The 26514-nt window shown below is 40.2% G+C and overlaps 1 protein-coding gene across 1 annotated transcript; it reads right to left on the bottom strand.

Annotated features, from left to right (window-relative positions):
• Positions 1-899: 899 nt before the first annotated feature.
• Positions 900-25735, bottom strand: LOC103258898 (beta-taxilin-like; the record flags this gene model as incomplete). The annotated part of the gene is made up of 5 exons (XM_008056573.2): positions 25543-25735; positions 22908-23345; positions 13342-13433; positions 6731-6901; positions 900-1040 (listed from the first exon to the last, which is right to left on the bottom strand). Coding segments are annotated over exons 2-5 (828 nt in total), but the record flags the coding sequence as incomplete, so codon positions are not given.
• Between the last annotated feature and the right edge of the window lie 779 nt (positions 25736-26514).

Below are 26514 nucleotides of genomic sequence, written 5' to 3'. Positions count from 1 at the left end.
TTCCAAAACCCAGAGACATTACCTTGGATCCATACACACAGGGAATCCTCGAAGTCTCTCTCTCTCTATTAAACTCCACTAACCCCTCCCTTGCACAGGACTGCTGGCTATGTATAACCATTGGTATGCCTCTACCTACTGCCATTCCTATGTCCCTTTCAATGGAGATGCCAATTGCTCATTATCACCCCCCTTTCAGAGTACAGCCCTCGGGTTTCAATTCCTCCGGTTGCTTCCAAGGGAAATTTCAAAATAATTCTTATGATAGTGACGTCGGATTTGTCACCTTTTCCGATTGTCATACTGTAACTAACGTTTCCACCTCCATCTGCCCCCCTCCAGGACAAGTTTTCATTTGTGGAGGCAACCTTGCCTACACCATGCTCCCTTTCAATTGGACAGGCCTCTGCGTTACAGCTAGCCTTCTCCCCGACATCTCTATCATCCCCGGGGATGAACCTGTCCCTCTCCCTAGTCTTGACCTTATAGCGGGATGCCACTGGCGTGCTCTCCAAGCCATTCCCCTACTTCTAAGCTTGGGGGTTACAACCGCTGTAGCCTCCGGCGGAGCGGGGATAGGGGTCGCTGTTAATACCTATAATAAGTTGTCTCGTCAGTTAATTGATGATGTTCAAACTCTCTCTGGAACTATTAATGATCTACAAGATCAAATTGATTCTTTAGCTGAGGTAGTTCTACAAAATCACAGAGGATTAGACCTATTAACTGCAGAACAGGAAGGAATCTGTTTAGCTTTACAGGAACGAGGCTGTTTCTACGCCAACAAGTCTGGCATCGTCCGAGACAAAATCAAGAAATTACAAGAAGACCTCATCAAGCGAAGAAAAGAATTGTTCGAGAACCCGCTTTGGACCGGACTTAATGGACTCCCCCCTTACCTTCTCCCTGTCTTGGGCCCCCTCTTTTGCCTCCTTTTGCTCATAACCTTCGGTCCCTGGGTGTTTCGCCATTTTACTAATCTTATCAAAAGACAAATTGATGCTGTCCTCTCTAAACCTATCCAAATCCATTACCAACGGCTGGCATTGGCAGAAGGCACGGAAAAGGACTACTACGGCTCCCTCCCTACGGGGACGACATGATAACCAGAGGCATGTCTACCCTCTCCCTTTAAGGGGAACAGGGTGTGAGCACCGGGATGAGTGTAGAACAATGTATTGCAAGGGAAGGTCTCAAAAACTTCGACCTCCTCTGGGTATCCCTGTGAGCACGCCTGGCTTGCATAGAGGTTGGTATCTAATTTTCTAATTTTCTCAAAAATCAATTCTGGCTCTGCCTCTCGTCCCCAAAAGATACCAAGAGCCAATGGTGGTGGACTCGGAGAATCCACGGGAGGAGCCGGGCCCCTACTCCCTCACCCAGTTAATGCTCACCATCCCTTCTGACTTTGAACAGAAAGGGAGGAGATGTTGGGAGCCATTTTAAAAATAGCAATCATCTTATATAAGCCTTCTTCTTTGTCCTCCGAAAAGCCCGCGCGCGCCAAGGCACAACACCCCTCCCACCTCCTCTCCTCATACCACCCACTACTCTTCCTCCTATCATAAGCCGCCACACGCCCTATTTCAGCCCGCCCCTCTTTGCTATGTATATAAGCAATCGCCTAACAATAAAATTTGGAGGCTTGATCAGAACACTGTCTTGCCTCCATTCTGCGTGTCTCCTGTCTCTTTCTCTCTTGGTCTCTCTCTCTCTTTTCACCAGCAGCAGGTAGTCCTCCTCGTGCCCACGTTTTACTTGTCCCGCTGGTCGGGACACTTTTCCAGCTTCCTTAGGTGATTTGTTAGGCTGTTAACTTGTGATCTTACCATTTTCCTCATGTGTGATTGTAGAGATATGAATTTCCCTCTTAGGACTGATTTCATGGCATCCCAGAGATTTTGGTAAGATGTTTCTTTGTTTTCATTTGTTTCCAGGTATCTTTTAATCTCTGTTTTGATGTCCATGTTGACCCAGGAGTTGTTTAGCATCATGCTGCTTAGTGTCTATGTCTTTGTGGGTTTTGGGGGAACTTTGTTAGTGCTGACAATTATTTTTATTCCACTGTGGTCTGAGAAGTTGCATGGCAGGATTTCGGTCTTATGGAATTTGTTTATTCTTGATTTATGGCCAAGGATGTGGTCAATCTTAGAGTATGTTGAATGTGGTGATGAGTAGAATATATATTCCATGGTTGTTGGGTGGAGTGCTCTGTAGGTATCAATTAAGTCCATTTGGTCAAGCATCACATTGAGGTTCTGGATCTCCTTGTTGACTTTTTGTCTTAATGATCTAGGGTTGTTAGTGGGGTGTTTAAGTCCCCAGCTATGACAGTGTTAGAGTTAATATCCTTTTTAAGTTTACCTAGAATCTGCTTTATGAAAGTTGGTGCTCCTATTTTGGGTGCATATATGTTTAGGATAGATATTTCTTATTGACAGATTGAACCTTTTATCATTATGTAGTGAACTTCCATATCTTTTTAAATTTTTGGTAGCTTATAGGGTACTTTTTCTGATATTAAGATTGTGACTCCTGCTTTCTTTTGTGTTCTGTTCACCTGAAATTTTGTTTCCCATCCTCTTATTTTGAGTCTGTGAGTGTACTTTCTGGTGAGATGAGTCTCTTGGAGACAATATATTGCAGCCTCATGATATTTTATCCAATTTGCCATTCTATGTCTTTTCAGTGGTGCATTTAGTCCATTCACATTCAGGATAATTATTGAAATGTGAAAGTTTATCCCTGTTGTGAGGTTCTTATAGAGTTTGTTGTTGCTGCTGCTGTTTGTCTATTTGTTTGTTGCCTTTTTTTGATTTTGGGGTTGATTCATATGTGTTTTTAATCTTTTTCCTGCATTCTTGTGAAAGGCATTGTCATTCTTTTTTCCTTTCTTCTGTGTTTAGTACTTACTTAAGTGTTTCTTGTAGAACTGGTCTGGAGGCAGCATAAACTCCTAGGGCTTGAATATCTGGGAAGGATTTAAATTCTCCATCACTGATGAAACTTACCTAAGCTGGGTAGATAATTCTTAGTTGAACTTGTTTATCTTTGAGAACTTTGAAGATTGGACTCCAAGCTTTCCTAGTCTGAAGTGTTTCTGTAGATAAGTCTGATACTCTTCTAATTGGTCTTTCCCAGTAGTAGTCTGAGCTTTCTCTCTTGCTGTCTTTAGGATTTTTTTCTCTTAAACCTACTCTGTGTAGGTGAATCACTATGTTTCTGGGAGTTGGTCTTCTCACTTGTTGTCTTGCAGGAGTTCTCTGAATCTTTTGTGTTTGAATGGTCTTGTCTCTGATGAGATGAGGGAAGTTTTCTTGTATAATTTCATGAAATGTTTGTGTCAGGGTGGTCTCTGACTCTCTATCTGCCTCAGGGATTCCAATTAATCTTAGGTTCGGCCTCTTGAAATAATTGCTTACTTGCCTGTTTTGTTCTGTCTATTTAAGCTTCTTTTCTATGTCTTTAACAGTTTGAATAAGTTCCAAATGTTGGTCCTCAAGCTCTGAGATTCTTTCTATTGCTTGGTTAATTCTGTTTTCCATGCTTATCATTTGTTGTTTATTTCATTCACTGTATTCTTTATTGCTGTTATCTCAGTTATCAATGCCTTCATTCTTTCCTCTTGTCTCTCCTCAATTCTATTTATTCTCTCTCTTAATATCTTGCTATCTGGGTTTGTGGTTTGAGACCAGTCATTCTGGGGGCTCTTCATTGTTTGAGTAATGGAGTCGGTACTCTCAGTGGCTGAGCTCCCAGGGGTCTTTGTGAGACTCATAGTCTTCCTTTGGTTTTTCTTCTTTTGTGTAGATTTTCCTTTTTTTTTTTTTTTGCCTCTTCTTTAATTCTGTTGTCAGTAATGGGGGATAGTTTTTATTTCTGTTTACTTAATTTCCTGTTTTTCCTTATGTAGATCCTCTGGTTTTGTTCAATTCTGAAGTTGGACTGGGGGTAGGGGCCTCTGTTTATTGCAGTTTTGAAATTTATTTGAGGGGGGAGCTGTGATTCAGAAGCTCTCTGCAGATCCCAGTACCTGCTGACAGGTGTGTGGACCCCCTAGATCCCACTTCCCACTGCCTCACAGTCTGTCCATGCAGTGAGGGTGTCTGTTTGCCCCATGAAAGCAGAATGAGATAAGAAAAGGAAAAAGAATGGAAAAAGGAAAGAGGAAGACAAAAGGGAGGTGGAGAGAGAGAAGAAGAAGAGGGAAAGCAGACAGGTGTACCAACTAACAAATAAACAGGGAGACAAACAAAGATAGAAGAAACAAAAAAGATTAAAACATACAGACAATCATATGAACAAACAAAAACCCCTCTGTTGGTGCACTGTCCCTCAAAAATACGCATACATAAACAGAAAATCTTAAAAAAAAATTTTAATAACAGAAACAAGGCAAGTATAAAAACATAAACACAAACAGAAAAAAAGAGAGCAGAAAAAAAAAAGCTAAAATTCATACAAATATAAATAAGAAGGAGGGATAAAAAAAAAGAACTCGCTTTCTGTTTTCTGTGAGTCCAAATTCCTTTCAGGCCTCTGCCTTAGGGAGTGGCTCTGGTCTCCAGTCCCTCCCCTCCACTCTCAGTGCTGGCCAATAGGATTGCTCTCAGCATGGATCAGATGCCCCATAGACTACTGTAGGAGGAGCTACTAGAAGATTTTTAACACCCATTTCTCAGTAGTTGATAGAAAAAATTTTGATAAATACATAAGTGATCTAAAGCTGATTGTTACTTATGGAGCACTACACCTAACATCTGAACAACAGACATTCTTTCTAATACATATAGTTTTAAGATAGAACATATATGATGGGCTATACAAATTAAACAACACTTTTAAATAACCCATGGGTCAATGAAAACATTATAAAGAGAATAAAAGATTTTGAATTCCTGATTCTGACATTTAAAATATGGATGACCCTGGAAACTGGTTTCTGTGGCCAAGTACCAGTTTCTTCATCAATAAAGTGGAGACAGTAACCCTCATAGAGTTATCATGAACATTAAATTAAATAACATATGTAAAACACTTAGCACAACTCCCGGCATAATAATAATGATCCTTAATGTCATTGTCCATAACTGTAAGCCATCACTGAGGATGTGTGGGTAACCCTATAGGATCTCCCCCCATTTCTATCATTCTGCCTTTGAATGCTTCCCAAGGAGACCAACCTGTAGCATTTCAATCTTTATATCTCTTTGTGATATGTTTTCCCATCCAATCTGGTGTCATTTTTATCTCCTTACCATACAACATTTTGAGAGTTAGGAAATTTATGTAAACATACAAGAGACTTGTGTATTACTTGAACACATGTCTTGAGTTGAAGATGATGCTTCTATATATTCCTAGGACCTCATCTAGCCTGGGTTTCTGATTGTCCTTAGTGCAATTGTTTTTGTTTTGTTTGTTTGGTTTTTTTTTTTGAGTTAGAGTATCACTCTGTCACCCAGGCTAGAGTGCAGTGGCACACTCATGGCCACCACAGCCTCGACCTGCTGGGCTCATCGATCCTTCCACCTGAGCCTTCCAAGTAGCTGGAACTACAGGCGTGTGCCACCACACCCAGCTAATTTTTTGATTTCTTGTAGAGACGAGGTCTCACCAGGTTGCCCAGGCTGCTCTCGAACCCTTGGACTCAAGCAATCCTCTCACCTCAGCCTCCCAAAGTGCTGGGATTCCAGGCTTAAGCCACCATGCCCGGCCTAGTGCAACTGTTGATGAGATGCCAGTAGCCCATCTCCTGAAACTTGTAATTGGAGACTTGGCATTCATCACACTGGCCTCTCATTTCTCAGATATCAGAAAGCAATTTGGAATACGAGGAACCTTTATCTCTTCTATTTTTCTTCCAAACTAATTGTACAAACTCAGCAATAATTTTCATGTGTCTGTTTCTTAAAGTATCTCACTTTAAACACATGTCGTCATAACTACCTCACAAGAACACTGGTGTCTAATTAATTATTGTTAGTCAAAAGCTCTAGGCTCTTCAACTGGAAAGGGGACTGTGGACGTACACTGTATTATCTCGGAGAACCCCGCGTCTTGCTGTATTGAATGAAGCAAGTGTCTGTGTATAATCAAATTAACCACACTGCCAGGGGCTTACGCTGTAATTAATGAAACTCATGCAGACTAAATGAAATGATCAGTCTATCATTTTTAGATTGAATAATTAAGTCTGAAGAGCTTCAGTGCTTTTTCCAGTGGTTTCTTTATTCAGATGACTATTGACATTTCAGCTCTCAGCCTCACTTTATTGTGTCAATTAGCTTTGTGTCGATTTATCTCATGTCATGCAGAATTCATTATATAATTTGAAAAATACTGGATCTTCACAAAATTTATGTTTTAAAAAGAACTAAAGCCTACCTGAGAAACAAACTCAATGTAATGAAAAGGAAAGAGAAATGGTACACACTTTATTAAGGGCTGCGATGTGTCAGGTACTGCATGGGCACCTAACATACAGGATCTCATTTAATTTACCCCAGCTACACAGTGAAGCTGGTATAATCCTCATTTGATGGGAAGGAACAAGCTCAGGCAAGGACAAAAAATGATTGAAAGTCACAAGTGAGCAAGTGGCAGTGCCAGTATTTGAAGTCAAGCCTCTCTGATTCCAAAGCTCACACTCTTTCCATGAGTAGTAGAGGCCTGTGTCCATGCAGTATACAAGAAAGTGGTTATTCTAGCCATAAGGACACATACATACCTTCAGCGTCTTGTTGTGTCTCTGCAGCTCCCGGCACAGACTCTCCAGTTTGCTTCGAGCAAGGATGGCTCTGCTGTGTTCACTTTGTAACTGGTCCTTTTCTTTTTGGACTTGTGCCTGTTTCTTTTGTAGGAGCTTTAACTTCTTTTGCTCAGTGCGATGTTCATCCAGCTAGATATGGGGGTGCAAATGTGAAAGAAAATGACGGGAATCTCTTTGGAGTTGACAAAAGGAGAACAAAACCTAGAGATCACTCTCTGGTTGTCTGGAAACATCTTTTTACTATTGTCTGGCCCTCTGGAAGCAAATGAGCTTCACAGATGTGACTTTTGTAGCATTTATAGTTTTTAGAGCATAACATTGATAAGTTTATTATTATTTACTTTTCTTTCTTTGATCTTTTTTTCCCTTCATTCTAACAGTGCCAGCCAATATCGAAAGGCATGTGTCAGAATCCATAAACTGCCAGAATTCATGACAAGGGCTGGCATTGAGGCAGTGGTCCACAGTTTGTCTGCTCAGGTGACATTTAGTTCTTGGAATTCTTTATCAAAATAAACTTATAGTACTATTTTTTTTTAATAGAAAAGAGAAAATCAACTTCTTGGTAAACAGAAGATGAAGAACTCTTCTTTATAATTTTGGACTCTGGGTGCAGACTGCTGCTGGGTGAGGGAAAGGAGGAGAAGAGGAAGTCCCCTTCCACTACCTACACATCGATGGTTTTTCACCAAAGCACAAGACACAGTCACTGCACAACTCAATAGCAAGAAGAGCCAATATATATATATATATATAAATTTTTTTTTTTTTTTTGAGTTGGAGTCTCACTCTGTCGTCCAGACTGGAGTGCAGTGGCCGCTCCCAGCCACCGCAGCCTCGACCTGCTGGGCTCCAGCAATCCTTCCGCTTCAGCCTTCCGAGTAGCCGGAATTACAGGCGCGCGCTACCACGCCCGGCTGATTTTTTTTGATTTATTGTAGAGATGAGGTCTCGCTGCCCACGCAGGTCTCGAACCCGTGGGCTCAGGCAATCCACTCACCTCAGCCTCCCAAAGGCGCGGGATTACAGGCTGAGCCACCGAGCCCAACTAAGAGCCAATATTTTTAACATGCCCTGCTCTCACCCACCCCACACCCTCTGTGCATACAGCGAATCAATCACAGCTCTGGTTTCTCATACTCCTTTAGTACCCGTGACTCAGGGCTATGTCAGGACTGGCGTGGAACAGAAAACCCACTTCCTACGGTACTTCCACTTCGGGATGCCAAAGTTCTAGGATAGGGTTGCCAGATAAAATACAGGATCCTTGTTACATTTAAATTTCAGGTAAATAAGAAATACCTTTTTAGCGTAGCTCAAATATTTCATTGGACATCTGTTTACCAAAAAATGATTTGTTACTTACCTGAAATGTAAACTTAGGTAATACATGGTAAGGTGTTAAATCTGGTAATATTATTATGGAGTTCTAGACCTGGTAGAGGGAGTGCGGAAATTAACCTCAGAAGCCCCCAGAGAGAGACTAGCAGACTCTAGGAGTGTCGATCTCAGACTGACCATTCGAGCATGGCCACATTCGAGCAGCCGCAGCCTTTGCTTAGAGCCATTTCCTCCGCCGGACTCAGCTCCCTCAGTGCCTGCACGGTCCCTAAACCAGGTAGGTTCTAGTCTTCACCATGGCCTTGTTAGGGAATGGAAAGGAAAAGCTCTGGGGAGCCCCTGGATGCTTCTGCACCCAGGTGTTACTGGTGCCTCAGAGAAACTGACACAAACAGATACATGTCACATGAGCCCTGACACATGCCTCGATTTCCCCATTTTGAAAAAACATTTGCTCTTTCTGAGCTAGATAAATGGAACTGTCTCACTTTCCTCAGTTCACATCTTATTTTACTCCTTCCTCCTTCCCTCCTGCCACATGAAATAAACACTATAAACCCTTGCTAGATTAAGCTAAGGATATGTACAGATAATACTCTATCTTCATATTCTTTTGTAGCTATTAGTGCAAATTTGCACTGGAGAAAACAAGACCCATATTACTAAAAATATTGATTGTATTTCATATCCTCTGTGGAAAAAAATCAATGATATTTTATTATATATTTTTCATACTGAACCCCTGTTCATAGGACAGCTGTGTTCCTTTCATTTTGCATAGTTAGTATATAGGGGTGAAATTTATCATTCTATTGTTTGAATTTTAGATGACCTATTACCCTTTCTTAAAATGTGTACATTGTTATTGTTATTGACATTCTGGTTTACATTTTATCTTTTGAAGATTAAGCCATATGTCAGGGCTTCTCCACCTCAGCACTGATTTATGTGGCTTATCTGAGTGTCGTCAGGAAGAACACACCCTACATGTATCTTATAAGTTGGAGGAGAGAGTGTTTTTTATTGACCATTTAATAGTTAAGTTTTACCACAAGATCATGCAAATTTAGAATTTAGTTAGGTCTATCTTTCTTTGTTCTAAAGTAAAAATCTTTGCCAGGCAAAGTGGCTCAGGCCTGTAATCCCAACACTTTGGGAGGTGGAGGCTAGAGGATTGCCTGAGTATGAGTCTCGAGATCAGCCTGGGCAACTTGGCAAGACCTCGTCTCTACAATAAATCAAAAATTAGCTGGGTGTGGTGGCACAGCCTGAGATTTCAGCAACTTGGAAAGCTGAGGTGGAAGGATCGCCAGAGCCCAGCAGGTTGAGCCCAGCAGGTAGAGGCTGCGGTGTCCCTGAGTGTGCCACTGCATTCCAGCCTGGGTGACAGAGTGAGACTGTGACTCAAAAACAAAACAAAAAACAAACAAAAATTTCTGACTTTAATTTAAATTTCTGATTTCTTTAGTGTGTGAAAACTTTTGTTCAAATACTTCAGACTTAATGTGAATGCATATGAATGCATGGAGTTTCTTTTTTTTTTTTTTTGAGTTGGAGTCTCACTCCATCACCTAGGTTGGAGTGTAGTGGCATGCTCACGGCCACCCCCCCCATCAACCTGTTGGGCTCTGGCAATCCTTCCACCTCAACGTTCCAAATAACGGGAACTACAGGTGTGTGCTACTGTGCCTGGTTAATTTTTTAAAAATTGTTTTTATTGTAGAGACCAGGTCTTGCCAAGTTGCCTGGGCTGGTCTCGAACCCATGGGCTTAGGCAATCCACTTGCCTCAGCCTCCCAAAGTGCTGGGATTACAGGCTGAGCCACAGAGCACAGCCAACATGGAGTTTCTTAATGATGAAAGTAAACATATCTCAACTAAGTCAACATCAGTCAAAGACTGGCTTTGTGATTTAACTTCAGCACAATTCTTCTGTGCAATTGTAACAGGCACATAGAATTTTTATCTGCAGTTTCTCTCGTTCTTGCTCTCTCCTTTAACTAAGTTAAAAAGTAAAACGAATGTCAAGTATTAATTTAAAATTGTATGATGATGTTATTTTAACCACTAAAATTTGAGGAAATTTGCAAAAAATATTTCTCCTCAGCCCTTGCTTAATTTAGTCATGAAGTGTCCTTATTTATTAATGAACTTATTCTCATTTATTAATGAATACAATGGCCGATAATATTACAGGATTCAGACTCTGCGAGGATGAGTGAGTGAAAATGGCAGTTTGATTCACAGCTTTGAATTCGATGATTTATCCCATGTGAACACTTATATTTCAGACTTTTCTATATTAATATCCAAATCAGTGAGCAAGGAAATGGGCTTTAGTCTCCAAGTAAAAAATTGGAATTCCTCATAATTTTTCTTTTCTGAAAAGGAAATATAATGGGTTTGGGGGATCAATTTTCTCTTATTCATTTTTTATGTAATAATCTTTTGAGTTTGAAAGTTTATTATAGAGAATGATACAAATGCCAAAGTATAGAAAGTAAAACTTGAGCAGGGTGTCTAGAAAAATAACCTCTGTGGAGGTGACTGCTTGGCTAGGAGGGGGTGTAGATGGCGGGAGCCCTGCCCATGGAGAGAATCAGCCTGCAAAAGTGACTATTCTCCAATGTTCTGCTGTGAGAATGGCTTTCTGTGCTAGTCCAACATGCTGCCCAGTACAGCCAAGTATAGAACTGGCAGTGGAAATGAGGCATGAATGGCTTTGGTATGAGTTGGTAAATTGAAAGGACAAAGGAAATACCATATGGAATATACTAAAAAGGGCAAGGCTAGATAGGCAACAGCAGGATGAGAAGGTGATTGTGGGGATTAAATCTGGGAGGGGAAATGCTATTTTTGACACCTAACTTATTTTGTAGTATTGAAATTGTTAATAGCCAATGCTATACAGGTTGCAATAAAACTGATACACTGATACTTGCTTTGCAAATTTCTATCATTCTTTCATAAAGTAATAGGGCCACAAAGTTTAAAAACCAAAAAGCACTCAAACTGTTTGATTTAGTAATCCCAAGCTGTGACTGTTTCCTTAAAATCATAAAAAAAGAGAAGGAGAAGGCACACATCTGATGCATGATGATGTTCTTTGCAGCAATATTTGGTAAAGCAAAACAGTAGGAGGAACATAAATGTCTTCAAATTAGTGAATTGGTAGATACAGTAACTTAATGGAATATGACACAACTTTTACGAAATATGATTACGAAGACTATAAATCACATGGGGGAACGTCTGTCATATGAGTCAAGAAATCCAGATACCAACTTTTATGTACCTCATGACTGTAATTATAACAAAAAGTATCTCTGCATATATAGCAGGATTGGAAGAGAACACACATGAGCGGTTTCTGATTTAGATGATGGAATTAGAGACATTTTTGTTTGTTTTGTGTATTTAGCATTCCCATACTTGGTTTGAACGGTTAAAAAGTAGTTCACAAGTACTGTTGGCAGAGTTAAGCGATCAGCCAGTCACTTTACGTTTCAGAATTTTTCTGGGTCTATTGCATGACAATTCAGTCTAACAGTGTAACAGTGCAGCAAGGTAGAAGGGAGGGAAGAACAAATAAAGATGATAGGACTAAAGTCAGAGAGAAGAATAAAGAAGACAAGTTATGTCCTCCTGCAATAGAGATCAAGGGTTTGTGGGCCTGAAGCTTATTTAGTTTTGAAGCCCCAGATCAGGATGTGGCATGAACTAACGAGGGGTGGCATTGACCCGATAATCCATTCTTGTTACTCTCACCTGTAATCTTCATAATCAAAAGATTTTGTGCATCAAAAAATACTAACTTTATGGAAGAATAAATCTTTAAAAAAAAATAAATCGTAAGAAAAGAGAATTAGGTAAAGGGTCTCAGAGTGACCCATGCAAGTGACAGGCCCCAAGGTTTAAGCTTCTTTAGCTGCAATGGTAAATCTGCGTTTGGGACAGTTCAACCTACTGCCTGGAGGAACTTTTTTGTGATGTGCAGTCTCAAGTTTCATTCTCCTGTCACTCCTTCTCCAAAAGAAATAAGTGGGAGTATTTTTAAAGAAAAGAAGGCTGGGCGTGGTGGCTCAACCTATAATTCCAGCTCTTTGGGAGACTGAGGCAAGAGGATTGCCTGAGCCCGGGGGTTCGAGACCAGCCTGGGCAACTTGGTGAGACCTCGTCTCTACAATAAATCATAAAAAAAGACCTAGCCGGGCATGGTGGCGAGCCTCTGTAGTTTCAGCTACTTGGAAGGCTGAGGAGGAAAGATCGCCTAAGCCCAGTAGGTGGAGGCTGCAGTGACCGTGAGCATGCCACTACACTCCAGCCTGGGTGACAAGAGTGAGACTCCTACTCAAAAAAAGAAAAGAAGCAGAAATAAAAGAGATGGTCATTGACCAGGATGCCACATCTCTGTTGTGGTTCATGGTCTACAGGGGTGGTGTGCAGGCCTCAGACGACCCTGCTGTTGTCAATCAGTCTCAGATCAGCAGGGATTTATGGGAGTGCATCAAAGCTAGAGATGCTGGCCTCACTGATCCTCCTCTGCTCTTCAACTGGCCCCAACCAGAGTACTGGTGAGGAGACAATCTCCTTCAAGGCTTCTCTGATGATTGGGAGTGGCTAACCTTGCTTCTGGTGGTCCCGGCTTATTGAGAAGGAGGTTGCATGAAAGTACCTAGAACCGGGCACAAAGGAACCCACATGGAGCACGTTGCCATTGTAGGCAAGGGGGAGAAGAATGTAGATCAAAGAGAATAAATACATGAATGGACCAGACCAGGAAGTGCCAGGGACTGAGGGGTGGCACTGACTCAAGCCCCCGCCTTCCTCCCTCTGTCCCCTAAAAAAACCTGGGTACAAGAATTGAAGATTTGTTTATCTCTATGTTGAGTGTATTTCTGTTTTTCTTGCAAAGCTTAAAAGAACCTTAAAATACCCACAAGTTTCAACCATCTATACTCTATTCTCCCATCTCTGCTATTATGTAATTGAAGGTGGGCCAGACTCCAGATCTATCCTTTTTCTTCCACTTGCTGTTATTTCTCAATTCCTCTTTTCCTTTTTTTTCCCTTTCCTTAAGAAATTATTTTTTAATGAATTCTAGTCTTGGCTTGTTTGAGGTTACCAACCATGGTTTATAATGAAGTACATGAAAAATGAAATCTCCCTTTCTCAACTCTGACCAGGGCCGAATCTTTCTGACAAAAGAAGCGAATCAAAGGTCTTACCAGTTCGGCGTACTTCTTGAATAAAAAGTCAAGCTTTTCTTCAGGTGTTTGCAACTTGTTCAGATTTTGCATGAGCAGGTTGGCTTCTTTGCCTTAAAAGAAGAAAGACATTAAAATAAATGAGCCTAGAATTTGCAGTCAGGAGACAAGGACTGGAATCTCAGACTGTCCAACTTGCTAATTACTCCCAACCTTGGCCAAGCCACTAACCTATCAGGTTTCATTTTCTTTTACTTTTCTTTCTTTTTTTTTTTTTTTTAATAAAAATATGTCATTTGCCTTACAGAGTGAGGGTCAGCTGGGAAGTTTGTGAAAATGGGTGGTACATTGTGAAGTTCATGGCAGACACCCAAAAGATATCTGCTCTGTCACTAGTCCCCAAATATTCACTCCAATAATCTATTATTACTCCTCCTGTATTCTTTATAATCAAAATACTTCATGCATCAAAAATACTGACTTTATGAAGGAGAAAATCACCAATTTTCTCACTTTAATTAACAAAATAGAAGCAAAACAACCAATCCAAATTTTTGACTAGTGTGTACTGGCCGGTGTTGATACACAGCGTTGCTAGGATTCCAGTCAAATGCAGAGGAACTCATTAATGTAGTTTGCCAATTTTATTTTCCTGTGGTTTGTGTTCTCTTAGTACCTCTTTACCCTCCTTTCTGAGGAACCAATTATCTCTTTTTTGTGCATAAACCTGTTTCATTGGGGTGGGAATAACTCTGGCCATATTTCCTACCAAACAGAGAATTCAATCAATAAAGAAGGAAAACAGGCTGGGTGCAGTGGCTCATGCCTATAATCCCAGCACTTTGGAAGGCTGACGCGAGAGGATAGCTCCAGGCCAGAAGTTCCAGAAGGAGAACAGAACCAAGACATGCATAGCTTCTTCCACAGCCCTGTTGTGTCTCTGTGATTCTAGACTTAGTCTTCTTGGGCCTTCCTTTCCCCCATCAGGCCTTAATCTCTGCTGGCAGCTTCATTTTCTGTTTCCAGTTGGAGTTTATGCTACATTTAAAAATTCATCTGTAATTATTTAACAGAGATCCTCAGGTTCTTTCTATTCTTTCTTCAGTGTTCTTCCTTTTGTCTTCTTCAGCTCAAAGGACCTGTTTGCCTTTCTGTGGTGCCTGGAAATCTTGTCTTCAAGCAACTATTGGGCTGAGTTGGTGCGGGGAGCAGCGGAGGCTAAGGACGACATTAATCACTCATCACATCTTTTCAAACAGTCCACACAAGATGGGGCATTTTTTCCCCATCCTCACCTGTCTGTGAAAACCCCTCTGTTTAATCAGAGTAGGGAGGCCAAACCGTGCAATAAAGCCCATGTTTCCTGATATAAATCTGCTCAGAAATATTAATCACTTTGAAAATCTTTCCTGGAGAACAGACATTTCCCCTTGGCTAGAATATTTGCTTTCATCCTGAAGAGGCAGATATGTCATGGCATTAGGGATGTCAGGTGAAATACAGGACACGGGGCATGCTTGTACTAAAAAGTTATTCATTGTTTACCTGAAATTCACATTTTCCTGGGCATCCTGTATTTTCATTTGCTAAATCTGGCAACCTTACATGGAATCAAAGAATTTTAGCACCCAGACTAACTGGTTAATTTTATAGATTCAGTATCTAGGGTCCAGAAAAGTCCAAAGTTACATAATTAGTTCTGGCAGAGCCAAGACTTGAATCCAAGGCTCGTCTTCTTTTCTAAATCGCTCCACTTCCCAGTGCAATTTTGATGCCAGGGAAACCTAGAGAAATAAAAGGAAACTTTTTTTTTTTTTTTTTAGAAAAATGACCTCATTCCCAACAGTTAGTTTGTCTATCCTTTCCCAGATAGAGACATGGCCTAAGAGAGGGAAAAGGTGGGTGTGAGTGAGTCCCCACTTCCCAGCCCTCCAATTATGGCCGCTGCTGCCCTTTACGTCTGGTAATCGCCGCTGCCCACCCTTGCTGGACACGTGCTTCCCGTTATTCCTTCAGCAGCAGGGATGGATTTGCATTGGTCAGGCCTTCCCTTCACTCTTGTCTTCAGTCCAGGAAGGGTGCCCACATGAAGACTATCCTGAGTTAGAGTATCATCTAAAAAGACTGTGCTGTTTGTTGATCAGTCTTGATCGAGGACACAGCCCAGTGCTCGGCCCATGGCAAGTGATTAGTAAATGCTAATGAATAATAGAATAAAGCAAAGTCAACTAGTGCAAACAGGTATCGTGTGACTCAAATGAACACTGTCCTGGAAACAACTTTGTGACTGACTAGAGGAAAGGTGAGTCTTTGTCTCACCTGTGACATTTCATGTATGCTGGGACATCCCCCAGTGTGAGAACTAACATAAAAAACTTTTACGTGTCTTGCTTGGAGGAGATAGAAACAATTGAGTGAGTCTGCTGGTTCTTTCTTTCTTCCCAAATTAAGGATCTTCTCTCCTTACATTTTGTTTTCTGTCACTATGAGAAGTGTTGTTGCTATTTGTTTTTATTTTCTGAGTTGGAGTCTCACTCTATCACCCAGGATGGAGTGCAGTGGCACAATCACGGCCCACTGCAGCCTTGACCTCCTAGGCTCAGGCAATCCTTCTGCCTCAGCCTCCTGAGTAGTTGGGATTAAAGGCATGTACCACCATGCCTGGCTAATTATTTTGAGTTTTTGTACAGAAAAAACTCAAAATAAATAGGTCTCACTATGTGACCTAGGCTGCTCTGGAACTCCTGTGCTCAAGCAATCCTCTCACCTTGGGGCTGGCCTCCTAAAATGCCTATAAGGCATGGGCTACTGTGCCCAATCATTTTGTTTGTTTGTTTGTATTAATCTTCATAGTCACCAATGTCTCTTTTTGCTCTAATATCCTGTTATTTTGTCTAGAATATTAACATTCATATGCATCAATACACCTTCAAAAATTATTTCTCCCTTCAACAAAAAATCCAAGAAATCAGAGACAGGCATGTACAGAACTCATAAATATGTGATATCATTAATGTCAACTTTTAAGCTTCCATTGATTTTGTTGGACTAAGATAATTGTGAAGGAGGGGAATAGACAGAGATGTGCTAATCCTTTTTTTTTCTTTTTAGACAGGATTTCTCTCTGTCACCCAGGCTAGAGTACAGTGGCATGATCACAGATCACCACAGCCTCTAATTCTTTGGCTCAAGTGATCCTTCTGCCTCAGCCTCCTAGGTAGCTGGAATTTTAGCACCCAGACTAACTTCTTTTTTTATTTTTTTGTAGAGTCAAATTATCGCTATGTTGTTCAGGCTTATCTCAAACTCCTGGCCTCAAGTAATCCTTTAGCCTCAGGCTCCCAAAGTACTGGCTTTATGGGCATAAGCCTCCATGCCCGCCCTGAGCCATACTCATCTTTTATGAAAGACTAGCATTACATCTCCACAGAAATGGGGTCATTGGGTGACATCGTCAGCTATAAGAGGATAAAAGTGACTTTATCCAGGGACGTTCTATCAGGAGAGAATTACCTACCTTCTCCCTAACATGTCATTCCAAAGCAAGATTCACTTCTTCCCCATGAACCAGGGAAAGGCATGTGGTGAGCACGTGGCCACCATACTGCAGAATGCCTAGTTTGGTAGGGAGCCTCGTGAAATAGAACTGAACTGCAATGTCACACACTGGCACAGTTGTGTTAGAATATTCAGGAATTATTTTAGACATCAAAGAAATGAAAAGCCTTAAATTATAAGGCAACTAAACCAGCTGTAGAAATGTGGACCAGGATTTTTCTTAAACTTTTATAATAGTAATGATTGTTTATGCTAAGTTTGATGACAACTTATGCAGATTTAATGTTTCAAAACTATGCCTTTTCTCTTCCCAGATTATTTTTTAGAACTCTGGGGCTAAAATTTAGTCACACATGCACACCTCTCTCCTCCCCTTCCTGAACTCTACAGTTCGTGACAGAGACTTAAAGCCAGAAAAGATTATGAGTGTCCTCTTCCAAATATTATACCCAGATTTATATTACAGTGTTAATTTAGTTTTCCTTTTAATATACTTTAAAAATACTAAGTGAGAGACAAATAATTCCTGAGCATCAGTAGACATCCTTTAAGGGAAATAAGATCCACATATGTAGAGGATAGTTTGATACTATTATTGAAATCACACTGGACTAAGTACAGGAGAACTGGGTTTCAGAACTGACACTGCCATCAACTAGTTGAGTGACCTTTTTGGCAGACTCTTGAACTCTCTGGCTTCAATTTCTCTGTCTACAAAATTAGTGGGTTGACTAAATGGATTCTAAATTTAGCCTTTGACATTTGGTGATTTTACAACTGAAATAGCTTAACCATTTTTTATTAGATTCTGATTGATTTAGATAACAAAAGCAAAAACATTATCATCTGAAGGTATACTTTTCACCCTAGAATGTTTTGGTCTGCTTTTAAATTATAAAGGTTCTCCTGCCTCTCCTTGTCACCTCTCATTGTCATGGATTTTGTTTCTCATTTTATGTGGATTGAATGTCTGTCAGTTTTGAAATTACCATCCTGCCTGTGTTTTCTAGTCATGTTGCTTTCTGCTTGGCTTTTGTATTTTAGTGGCCTTGTTATATTTGTATTGGGAGTTTTGGTCTCTTACTCAGTTGGAGAGTGGACCTAGACTTCTTGTTATGTAAACTGTTGATGTGTTTACACGATTAGCAACAATAAAAAATAAAAATATCAGAAAAAGCAGAGAAATAGTCATCCATCCATTCCCTATCCTGGTCAGAAGAGAGTAATAATCATTTTGCTCAAGGTATGTTTTTCCTCTACTTCCATCTGCTTCTGTAAACCTTTTTCTTTCCTGTCAGGAACCGACCTAAGTTCTAGCTTTCCTATGAGTCTACTCATGAATCTTCACCTCCCTCCTGTTATCTCTTTCCCTTGAATTCCTCTGGTCTCCTACCATCTCCAGAAAATCTGGCATCTATATCAAAGCAACAGGTTATTACCCTCTCAGAGTAACTAGAAAACAAGCTAAAATGAATAAAGAGACCACATGAGACAGTGACAATTTGAAGGAAGACTATGCAAATGGGTGTCTGAAGACATTTCAGAATATCAATGTCCTAGGCAAGGCCTCTCAAAAGGTATAAGTGAAACGCACCTGTAAATAGAAAGACAAAATCCACTAACTGAGCTATAGTTTTGATCCTCAACCAATGTGCCAATTGCTTTGATCCACTTTTGGTTCTGTGATGTCAGTGACACCAGGTCTGCCCCTTGCTTTCTTTCTGACTAATCTTGTTATCACATCAACTAGTTGAGTAACCTTTTGGCTGACTCTTTTTCTTTTTTTTAATTGGAGTCTCACTCTGTTGCCCAGGCTAGAGTGCAGTGGCGTGCTCATGGCCACAGCAGCCTTGACCTGCTGGGCTCAGGTGATGCTTCCACCTCAGTCTTCCAAGTAGCTGGAACTATAGGCATGCGCCACCATGCCCAGCTTAATTTTTTAAATTTATTGTAGTAATGTGGTTTCACCAAGTTGCCCGGGCTATTCTCAAACCCGTGTGCTCAGACAATCCTCTCACCTCAGCTTCCCAAAGTGCTGGGATTATAGGTGTGAGCCACCACGCCCAACTAGCAGACTCTTAAACTCCCTAGGCTTCCACTTCCGGTCTATAAAATTAGTGGGTTGACCGGATGGATTCTGAGCTCAGCATGGACCTATGGATCAGCTTTGCTTTTTTCCTAGGTTTCTGCTTCAAGCACATGATTTCTTATTTGATAAGTTACAACCTAAATATCAGATCTCAATATCTATTTTATCATTGTTTTCTGCTTTTTATTATGTGGTACTTGTGTAGCCCACATAATATTGCCAAATAAGTGATTAATGAGACACTTTTGAACCTGGAGGATGGTGGTGGGAGAACAAGGGGGACAGGTTAGATGTTAACAGGACGTGTCATGGTGCTGCGTTATGTGAAATTTGTTTTTCATTTCAGTTCAGATGCCAAGAAGAAAGTGACTTTATGAGCTAAAGAGATTTTAAAATGTTCCTCCAACTGCTCCAAAATATAGTGTGTCAATTGTGAGAGGATATGCACCCTCGAAAGGATAAACAACTCCTAAGTGTTTGGGTTGAGGAGACATTTTCTAAATATTCAAGGTGTTCTTGAAACAGAGTCTCAATGGCCCAATAAGCTTAGGAAATGATGGAAACTATGTCCATCACTATTTGAGATTTTTCTTGCATATATATTAAAGATCAGAGAATTCTGGCAGTAAAGAAATTGTTTAATTTTGTCTGAAATCCCAACATATCCCAAAATATACATTTTGAAAAATGTTAGATTAGAAGGTCAAAATATTTTAGAGTGCAAACATATTAATAAAGCAAGTAATATCTGATAAATGCAATAAAGACTCAACTTTGATCAAATATGTAAGCAAAATCTCAGGATATATCCTCAGGTATGGGCTGAATGACTTATTATCATTCTGTCAAAGGCCCAGGTAGATTATAACAGAAGACCACAGCCAGAACTTTATATTTGCTCCAAAAAAGTTGAGGACGCACTTTCTGAAGCACTGGAACAAATGCTTTTACAATCTGTTTGTGTCAAAATTTTCCAGGGTGCCTTGGCCTCACTCCAGATCTAACAATTCTGAATATCTGTGTATAGGGACTCAAGAACAGCATTTTTGACAAATCCTGCACTTGTTCTAATGTATAGTTATGTTCGAAAACCATTGGTCAAGACAATAGCAGAGTGCCATTCAATGAATAAATTGCCAAGCAGTCTGCCAAAGTCACTTTGAAGACAACTGAAATAAAGTTTCAAGTGGTGGTTACCTGTGTAGGTTAGTCTGAAAATGTTGTTTTAATGCATAATTGATTGCACTAAAGAAGAATATATACTAATGATGATGGCAGAAAGATCATTAGCCCCCCCATACTTAATTAGAATGGACCCACATGGGCACTCTGAATCACAAACATTGATTCTGCTCAAACATAGTTGAAATTTGGTGACTTATAGATCGTGGTAGAATTAGAGAGGTGGAAATTTTTCTTACTCTAAGGAAAATCATTCTGATTATTTGGTAATGGTAAGGTTAATACAGATTATGAGGAGAGACTAGAAACCCAAATTGGTTATCTTTCACTTTATTCCTACTTTCTTCATAGCTTTACCCTCAATGCAACACACACACACACACACACACACACACACACACACACACACACACATTTTTATGTGCAAACTTTAGGGTAATAAAGAACAGTAACTTTTTGGTTTAGGAACACTTGACATTGTTCACTTCTGGAATGAAATTGTGTATACTGCCTTATGGAAACTGTAATCATGACTCATGCAAAGGGATCTATCTAGGATATTTGGTGAGAGAAGGAAAACAAATTGCTCTGCAACACAGAGCACCTTTATTATGTTTCCCAATGTTCCAAAACACTAGAGTGATTCCAGCGTTGCACTTTGGAACTTGAAGACAATGTGAAATGTATTATCTGGGTTATTTAATTTTTGTGCTGGATGGGTCAAGTATGCTATTTGAATGTGTCATTTTGCCCTTCTTGAAAGCATTGCAACAATGGGTTTTAAGCATCTTAGCAATATCTGCAGGAAACAGTCTGTTACATGGCAAGAATGGTGCCATCTTGAAGTGAAACCACCATGATGACCAATGTTTGACTCCTGCATACCAAAGTGCTCTGCGGCAAGGTCTTTAAATAAAGCCTTTAGCACAGAGGACTCCATATAAAGATGCTTATCTAACCTCCCCAGTGGTCACAAGTTTCAGCAAGAAAGTCTGAGATGCGACCCGTTGCACTTGTCTCTACTCTAAAAGGTTGCCTTATAAAGGACATTTTCTTGAGGGTAAATGTGGGGATTTACCATTTCACAGTCACCCAAGACCTCGCTACTCTTTATAAGTCTCTATTAAATATTTCTCTATGAGAAACTATTTGCCAGCCTCTTTCTTTGGCCTCTCAGCTCAGCTCCCTTGGACTTTGCAGGTAGGTTTGCATATACCTACTTGCTGCAGAAAAATGTCCTATTCCAGTATACACGTACTTTCGGGTTTACAGGTAATCTGTTACTGAAATTTGAACCCCGTTCTGACTCCAACGTCCATGGTCTTTGACTCTACCACACCACCTTCAAGAAATGAATAAACTGTGGTCACTGACCAGTAGATTCTCATCTAACATGGGAGGCAGGTATATAAACAAATGATTGCTGCAAAAAATTTAATGGAAAACTAAGGAAGGTGATGCTAACTCTACCTGGGAAAGTATCACATAGGAGGGGCTGTTTCTGGTGAGTGTTGTCACCAGAGAAGATAAGCAGAGTGACTTCCCTGTGTTCAGTAACATGCTTTCACTCATAGTTTAAACAATTAACATCCAGCCGGATGCAGTGGCTCACGACTGTAATCCTAACACTTTGGGAGGTGGAGGCAGGAGGATTGACTGAGTCCAGGGGTTCGAGACCAGCCTGGGCAACTTGGCGAGACTTCATTTCTACAATAAATCAGAAAATTAGCCAGGCACAGTGGAGAGTGCCTGTGGTTCCAGCTTCTTGGAAGGCTGAGATAGAAAGATCACCTGAACCTAGCAGGTTAAGGCTACGGTGGCTGTGAGAATGCCACTGTACTCCAGCCTGGATCAAAGAGTAAGACTCCAACTCAAAAGCAAAAAACAAAACAAAACAAAACAAAAACAATGAACATCTTCACCCTTCTTTCATAGCCATTCCTGGTGTTACCAATCCCTCATGCTTTCCTAAAGATTTTCCTGTTCCTGTTCCTTTGCTTACTCTATATAACAATTAGTTTTTGTTTATGCTTTTTCTCTATATTTAGAGCTCTTTGACCAAAGGGCTATGACTTATTTGTGTGCCTAGCACAGTGTCTAACAAAGATTATGCATTAACAAATATCTGTTGAGGATTGGGTGATAGAGATTTCTAGACTAAGAAAATAGGATGTGTAGAGGACTTGTGAGGGATGAAACACAGCATGTTTAAAGAAGTGAAAGAGAAGATGGGAATGACTATCTCTTAGGCAGTATCCGTGGTGGTGGCAATGTTCAGATTATAAGGAGAGACTAGAAACCCAAATTCGTTATCTTTAACTTTATTCCTACTTTCTTCATAGTTTTACCCTCAATGCAACACATTATCTATCCGTGGTGGTGGCAATGTACAGATTATGAGGAGAGAATGTTCAGGAAGGGAATGCTGCGGGGGATATAGTAAAGAGAGATGAAACTGGAACTGGTTGGGATTCGATCATTAGAACCTTTAAAAAAGTGTTAAAATTTTTGGTCTTCATCCTAAGAACAACGAGATGTCATTGGGACAGAGGGTACATGGGTAACATGTTGAAAATTTCACTTGTGTTCTCCTGAGGGGAAGACGCTGGGGACAAGCATAGCAAGAGAAAAGGCAGGGAGACCCTGAAGGAGATTCATGGCCATCCAAATACTAGATGTGGCTTTTAGTAAACGTTCAAAGAAGTGCCCCTTTTCAGGAATATCCACAGAAAAGTCATAGTAGAACAAAACTACTTACCTAATCCTTTTAGAATTTTCTTTTCTGGTTTTTGCTCTTTATTGCTGACAGTCTCTTTGACTGTGGATGGCTCTCCAGAAGCAATGGGTTCTCTCTCAGACTGTTCCATTGTTTCTTCACAGTCCCCATCCTCATTGTCAGGTGATTCTGCATTCTCAGTCTGCTCCTTGGCCCTGACAGGGTCCTCTTTCCCTGCTGTGCTGGTAGCAGACCCGTACGTGTTTATGATGTCTTCCAATTGTCGATTCAACTCTTCAGAAATATCGGAGTGCCGACTTGCCTCTTTATCTGGTGCTTGGAGTGAGGTTGAGGAATCCTGGCCATTTTGCTTCTCCAGGCCATTTTGACTGGGTGATGATGAGCTGTCCCCTGGGAGTGTTGATTGCTGTTCTGCTGAGAGCTGCTCAGAGTGACTGGTCTCCATACTGGAAGTGGTATCTAGTGGGAAAAACAGTTTATGTAGCTAACCCAGTTACATATTAATGATAAGAATATTCCCAAAGTGAATATCAGCTAACTATGGTTTCTAACATATAATGAATATATTTTCACAAACCATTGATGTTATAGCTGGCAAGGTAGGAAGAGTAGAAAACCATTTTTCCAAATCAAGTCATACCACTGGCATATTTTTGGTTTTAATCTTCAATTTTCAGTAACATCCTTTATTATTAACATTAAGAAAGTAATTCATGCTACTTTTGGGGAGACCATATTTTTCATTTTGCTTAGACTAGCCAATTTGTGTTATCATTTTCTTATATAATTCTACATAGATTCACAATCATGGGAGGTACATGAATATATACATTTAACATATTTAAATTTAAAATGGTGTTAGTTTTCTTTCGAGTTAGAATATTGAATAGTAGAGACACCAAACTTATTAAATGATTTATAACAATAACATTCCTAAACTCTATTTTGACCCACAAATCAAGATTTGATTAGTATGAATACTTTGATGTAAATACATTATTATATTGGATATAGGAAGTATTTCTTGCTTTTCTGGTATTTATTTTTCCCACATGAACAACATATAATTATCAATCAACAGAACACTTTTTCTGAGCTTCAAACTAGCATCATTTATGGAATAAGACAGGGAATGAGGGAGGGTATAAATAAATCAACTAGAAAGGAAACATGGTTATGCTTATAACAATTCCTTAAATTTCTGTAGAACTCTTTTATTCCAAAATAAAAATGGACTTTTCAAAAGGAAAAACCATATTATAACTTTCTCTTCTGAGTCAAGAAACTCTAGGAAAATGTAATAATTTTTAAGAAATGATGTTTCACAAACAAGGAGGAGATGAACTAGGGAAATAATTCAGCTATGATACAGGCTCTTAGGAAAGGCTGAAGGGTGCGCTGAGCCAGAGATCCCAGATTCCTGGCTATTTCCATTTCTAAGATTGCAATAGATGTGGCTTAGGCCTTTACGTTATGGTACATTTTATTTGTAAATAATAGTGAGTGGAGATGCTGCTAATTAACTGCATAAAAATATGGCAACATCCTCATAATTCACAGGTTTTGCTGTTGTGGTAGCGTGAAAGTGAAAACAAAAATGTACTGTTCTACCAAATGCACGGCTTCCTCCTCCTGCTCTCAGGGCAGTAGATATCAAATGCTTGGACGTCAACAAAAACAGAAAATTCAACAGAAAATCCACCAAGCACTCATAACTTAGAGGAAGTACTTTTTCCTTTCCCCAATTTGAATCCACCAACTTGATTATCAAATAATGCAGCAAACAGTTTCATGGTCTTCATCACTGGAATTTCTTTATGCTGACCTCCACTTGTTGGGTGCACCCATCTATTTATAACTCCTGCTTCCCCTGAACTCAGAGAAAGACACATGGCATCTGCTGTCCAGTCAGAAGTTATTTTAAGCTATTCTGAAACAAGTCATGGCATTTAGCACTTCATCCTTGAAACTCAGGAGAATAATTTATCAATCAAATTGAAAACAGTAAACATTTGCTGATTTAAATCCATATGTGGGTTATGAGTGTTGGGGATACAAAGAAACAAAATCTAAAGTAAGTCAAACTTCAAAACAGTTAATTAAAAAGCAGCTGTTTAGAGGCGTTTACTGTGGTTAGTCTACATGCAAGTGTTTTGTTTTTATTTGATTTATTTTTCATCAGATACCACAATCATTGATTTAAAAAAAAAATACTTAATCCATGGATATTCTTTGAATTCCTGTAGCACATTTACTTTAAAACAGAGTAACTAAGTCATTGTAAACCCTAGGACAACTCAATACCTAAAGAGACTCCAGAGAAATCGACAAGAGGATTAAAAAGAGTCAAAGAACTTGGCTAATTTTGAAGAGTCCTTTTATATTCATTAATTTTACGACAAAAAAATTATTTTATCTTAATGTAAACTTTACTCCCTTATCTTCCCCTCCCCTGAGAGAAGATCTTTCACTCCTGTTGGCTGTCTCAGAGGACTGTCACCACACGCATCCCTTCCTGAGCAACACATTTTAATTATAAATACAGTGGAAAGTTCTCCAGGAGTTCATTGGCAATTTCTAAGTTGCAAGCTTCAAACACCACAAACCGCACCCTACATCTTCTCACAGGGCTCGGGGGAGTGTTTGTCATACTTACCAGAAGGCAAGGAGTAAGCAAGAAGAGAGAGGAGAGGAAAGTGGCAGCAAAAAGCAAGTCAGAGCAGCAGCAACAGCAGGGGAAGGCCGGCTGGCTGTGTTCTTACACGGGAGAGAGAAACCCAATACACACACACACACACACACACACACACACACACACACACACACGCCACAGGCACCGATGGAGCAGCAGACTGGAGAAGGTGGGGGTGGGGAAAGGAACATCGTATGACACAGCAAGAGAGGAATACACCCAAGCTTCACTAGCTGTCGCCAGGGGAAATATCTCAGAAAAGAGAAGCAGCTGGTAGATCTCATCAGACTCTCGATGTTTGGTCCTTTCAAAAATTTGAACTCTGAATACACAGCCCCTTTTGTGAATGCAATCTTTCACCATGGTTGTTCTTTTGGGCAGAGATCAGTGTTTCTTACTTCTTGGTTTATCTCCAGTGTGGTTGATGATTCATTTCTTTTTTTTTCCTCCTTGTGTGAGCCTCATTAGTGTCAGGTTTCTTATAGGAATCATGGAAAAAGACAAACAATGGCAGGAGAACGGGGGTGGTAGAACCACTTAAAATCTGATGTCATTGTTTGGTTTGTTTGCAATAAAATTGTAGATGGTTATTTTGGAACTGGGTTGCGTGTAATCCTTCGTGTGCATGGTAATTGGCGTGAACTCGGAGCACAGTCTTCCTCAGGTAACTGTGTCCACAGCTCCAACAAGCCCCGAGGGAAGCAATCTGCTTTTTCTTTTAGTTGGAGGCTTTCCCACCTTCCACAGCAGCTTTTCTACCCTTTTCAAATGCTCACCATGCTCCTTGATCCTCCTCAGGAAAAGAACCTCCTTCTCATTCACCATGAAAATGCCTGTCTTAACTTACATCCATTCCCCTTTTCTGTCTGTGTCTAGAGAATGAGTTTCCTTCATACTTCCAAAGCAGATCCCTCTCTAGGGGATGGGTTGGCATCA

This window comes from Carlito syrichta, unplaced genomic scaffold, assembly GCF_000164805.1.
Source record: "Carlito syrichta isolate Samal-C Ts95f unplaced genomic scaffold, Tarsius_syrichta-2.0.1 Scaffold302400, whole genome shotgun sequence".
Lineage (NCBI taxonomy): Eukaryota > Metazoa > Chordata > Mammalia > Primates > Tarsiidae > Carlito > Carlito syrichta.
The sequence above is the reverse complement of the archived record's forward strand: the minus strand, read 5'-3'. Positions and strand labels throughout refer to the sequence as shown.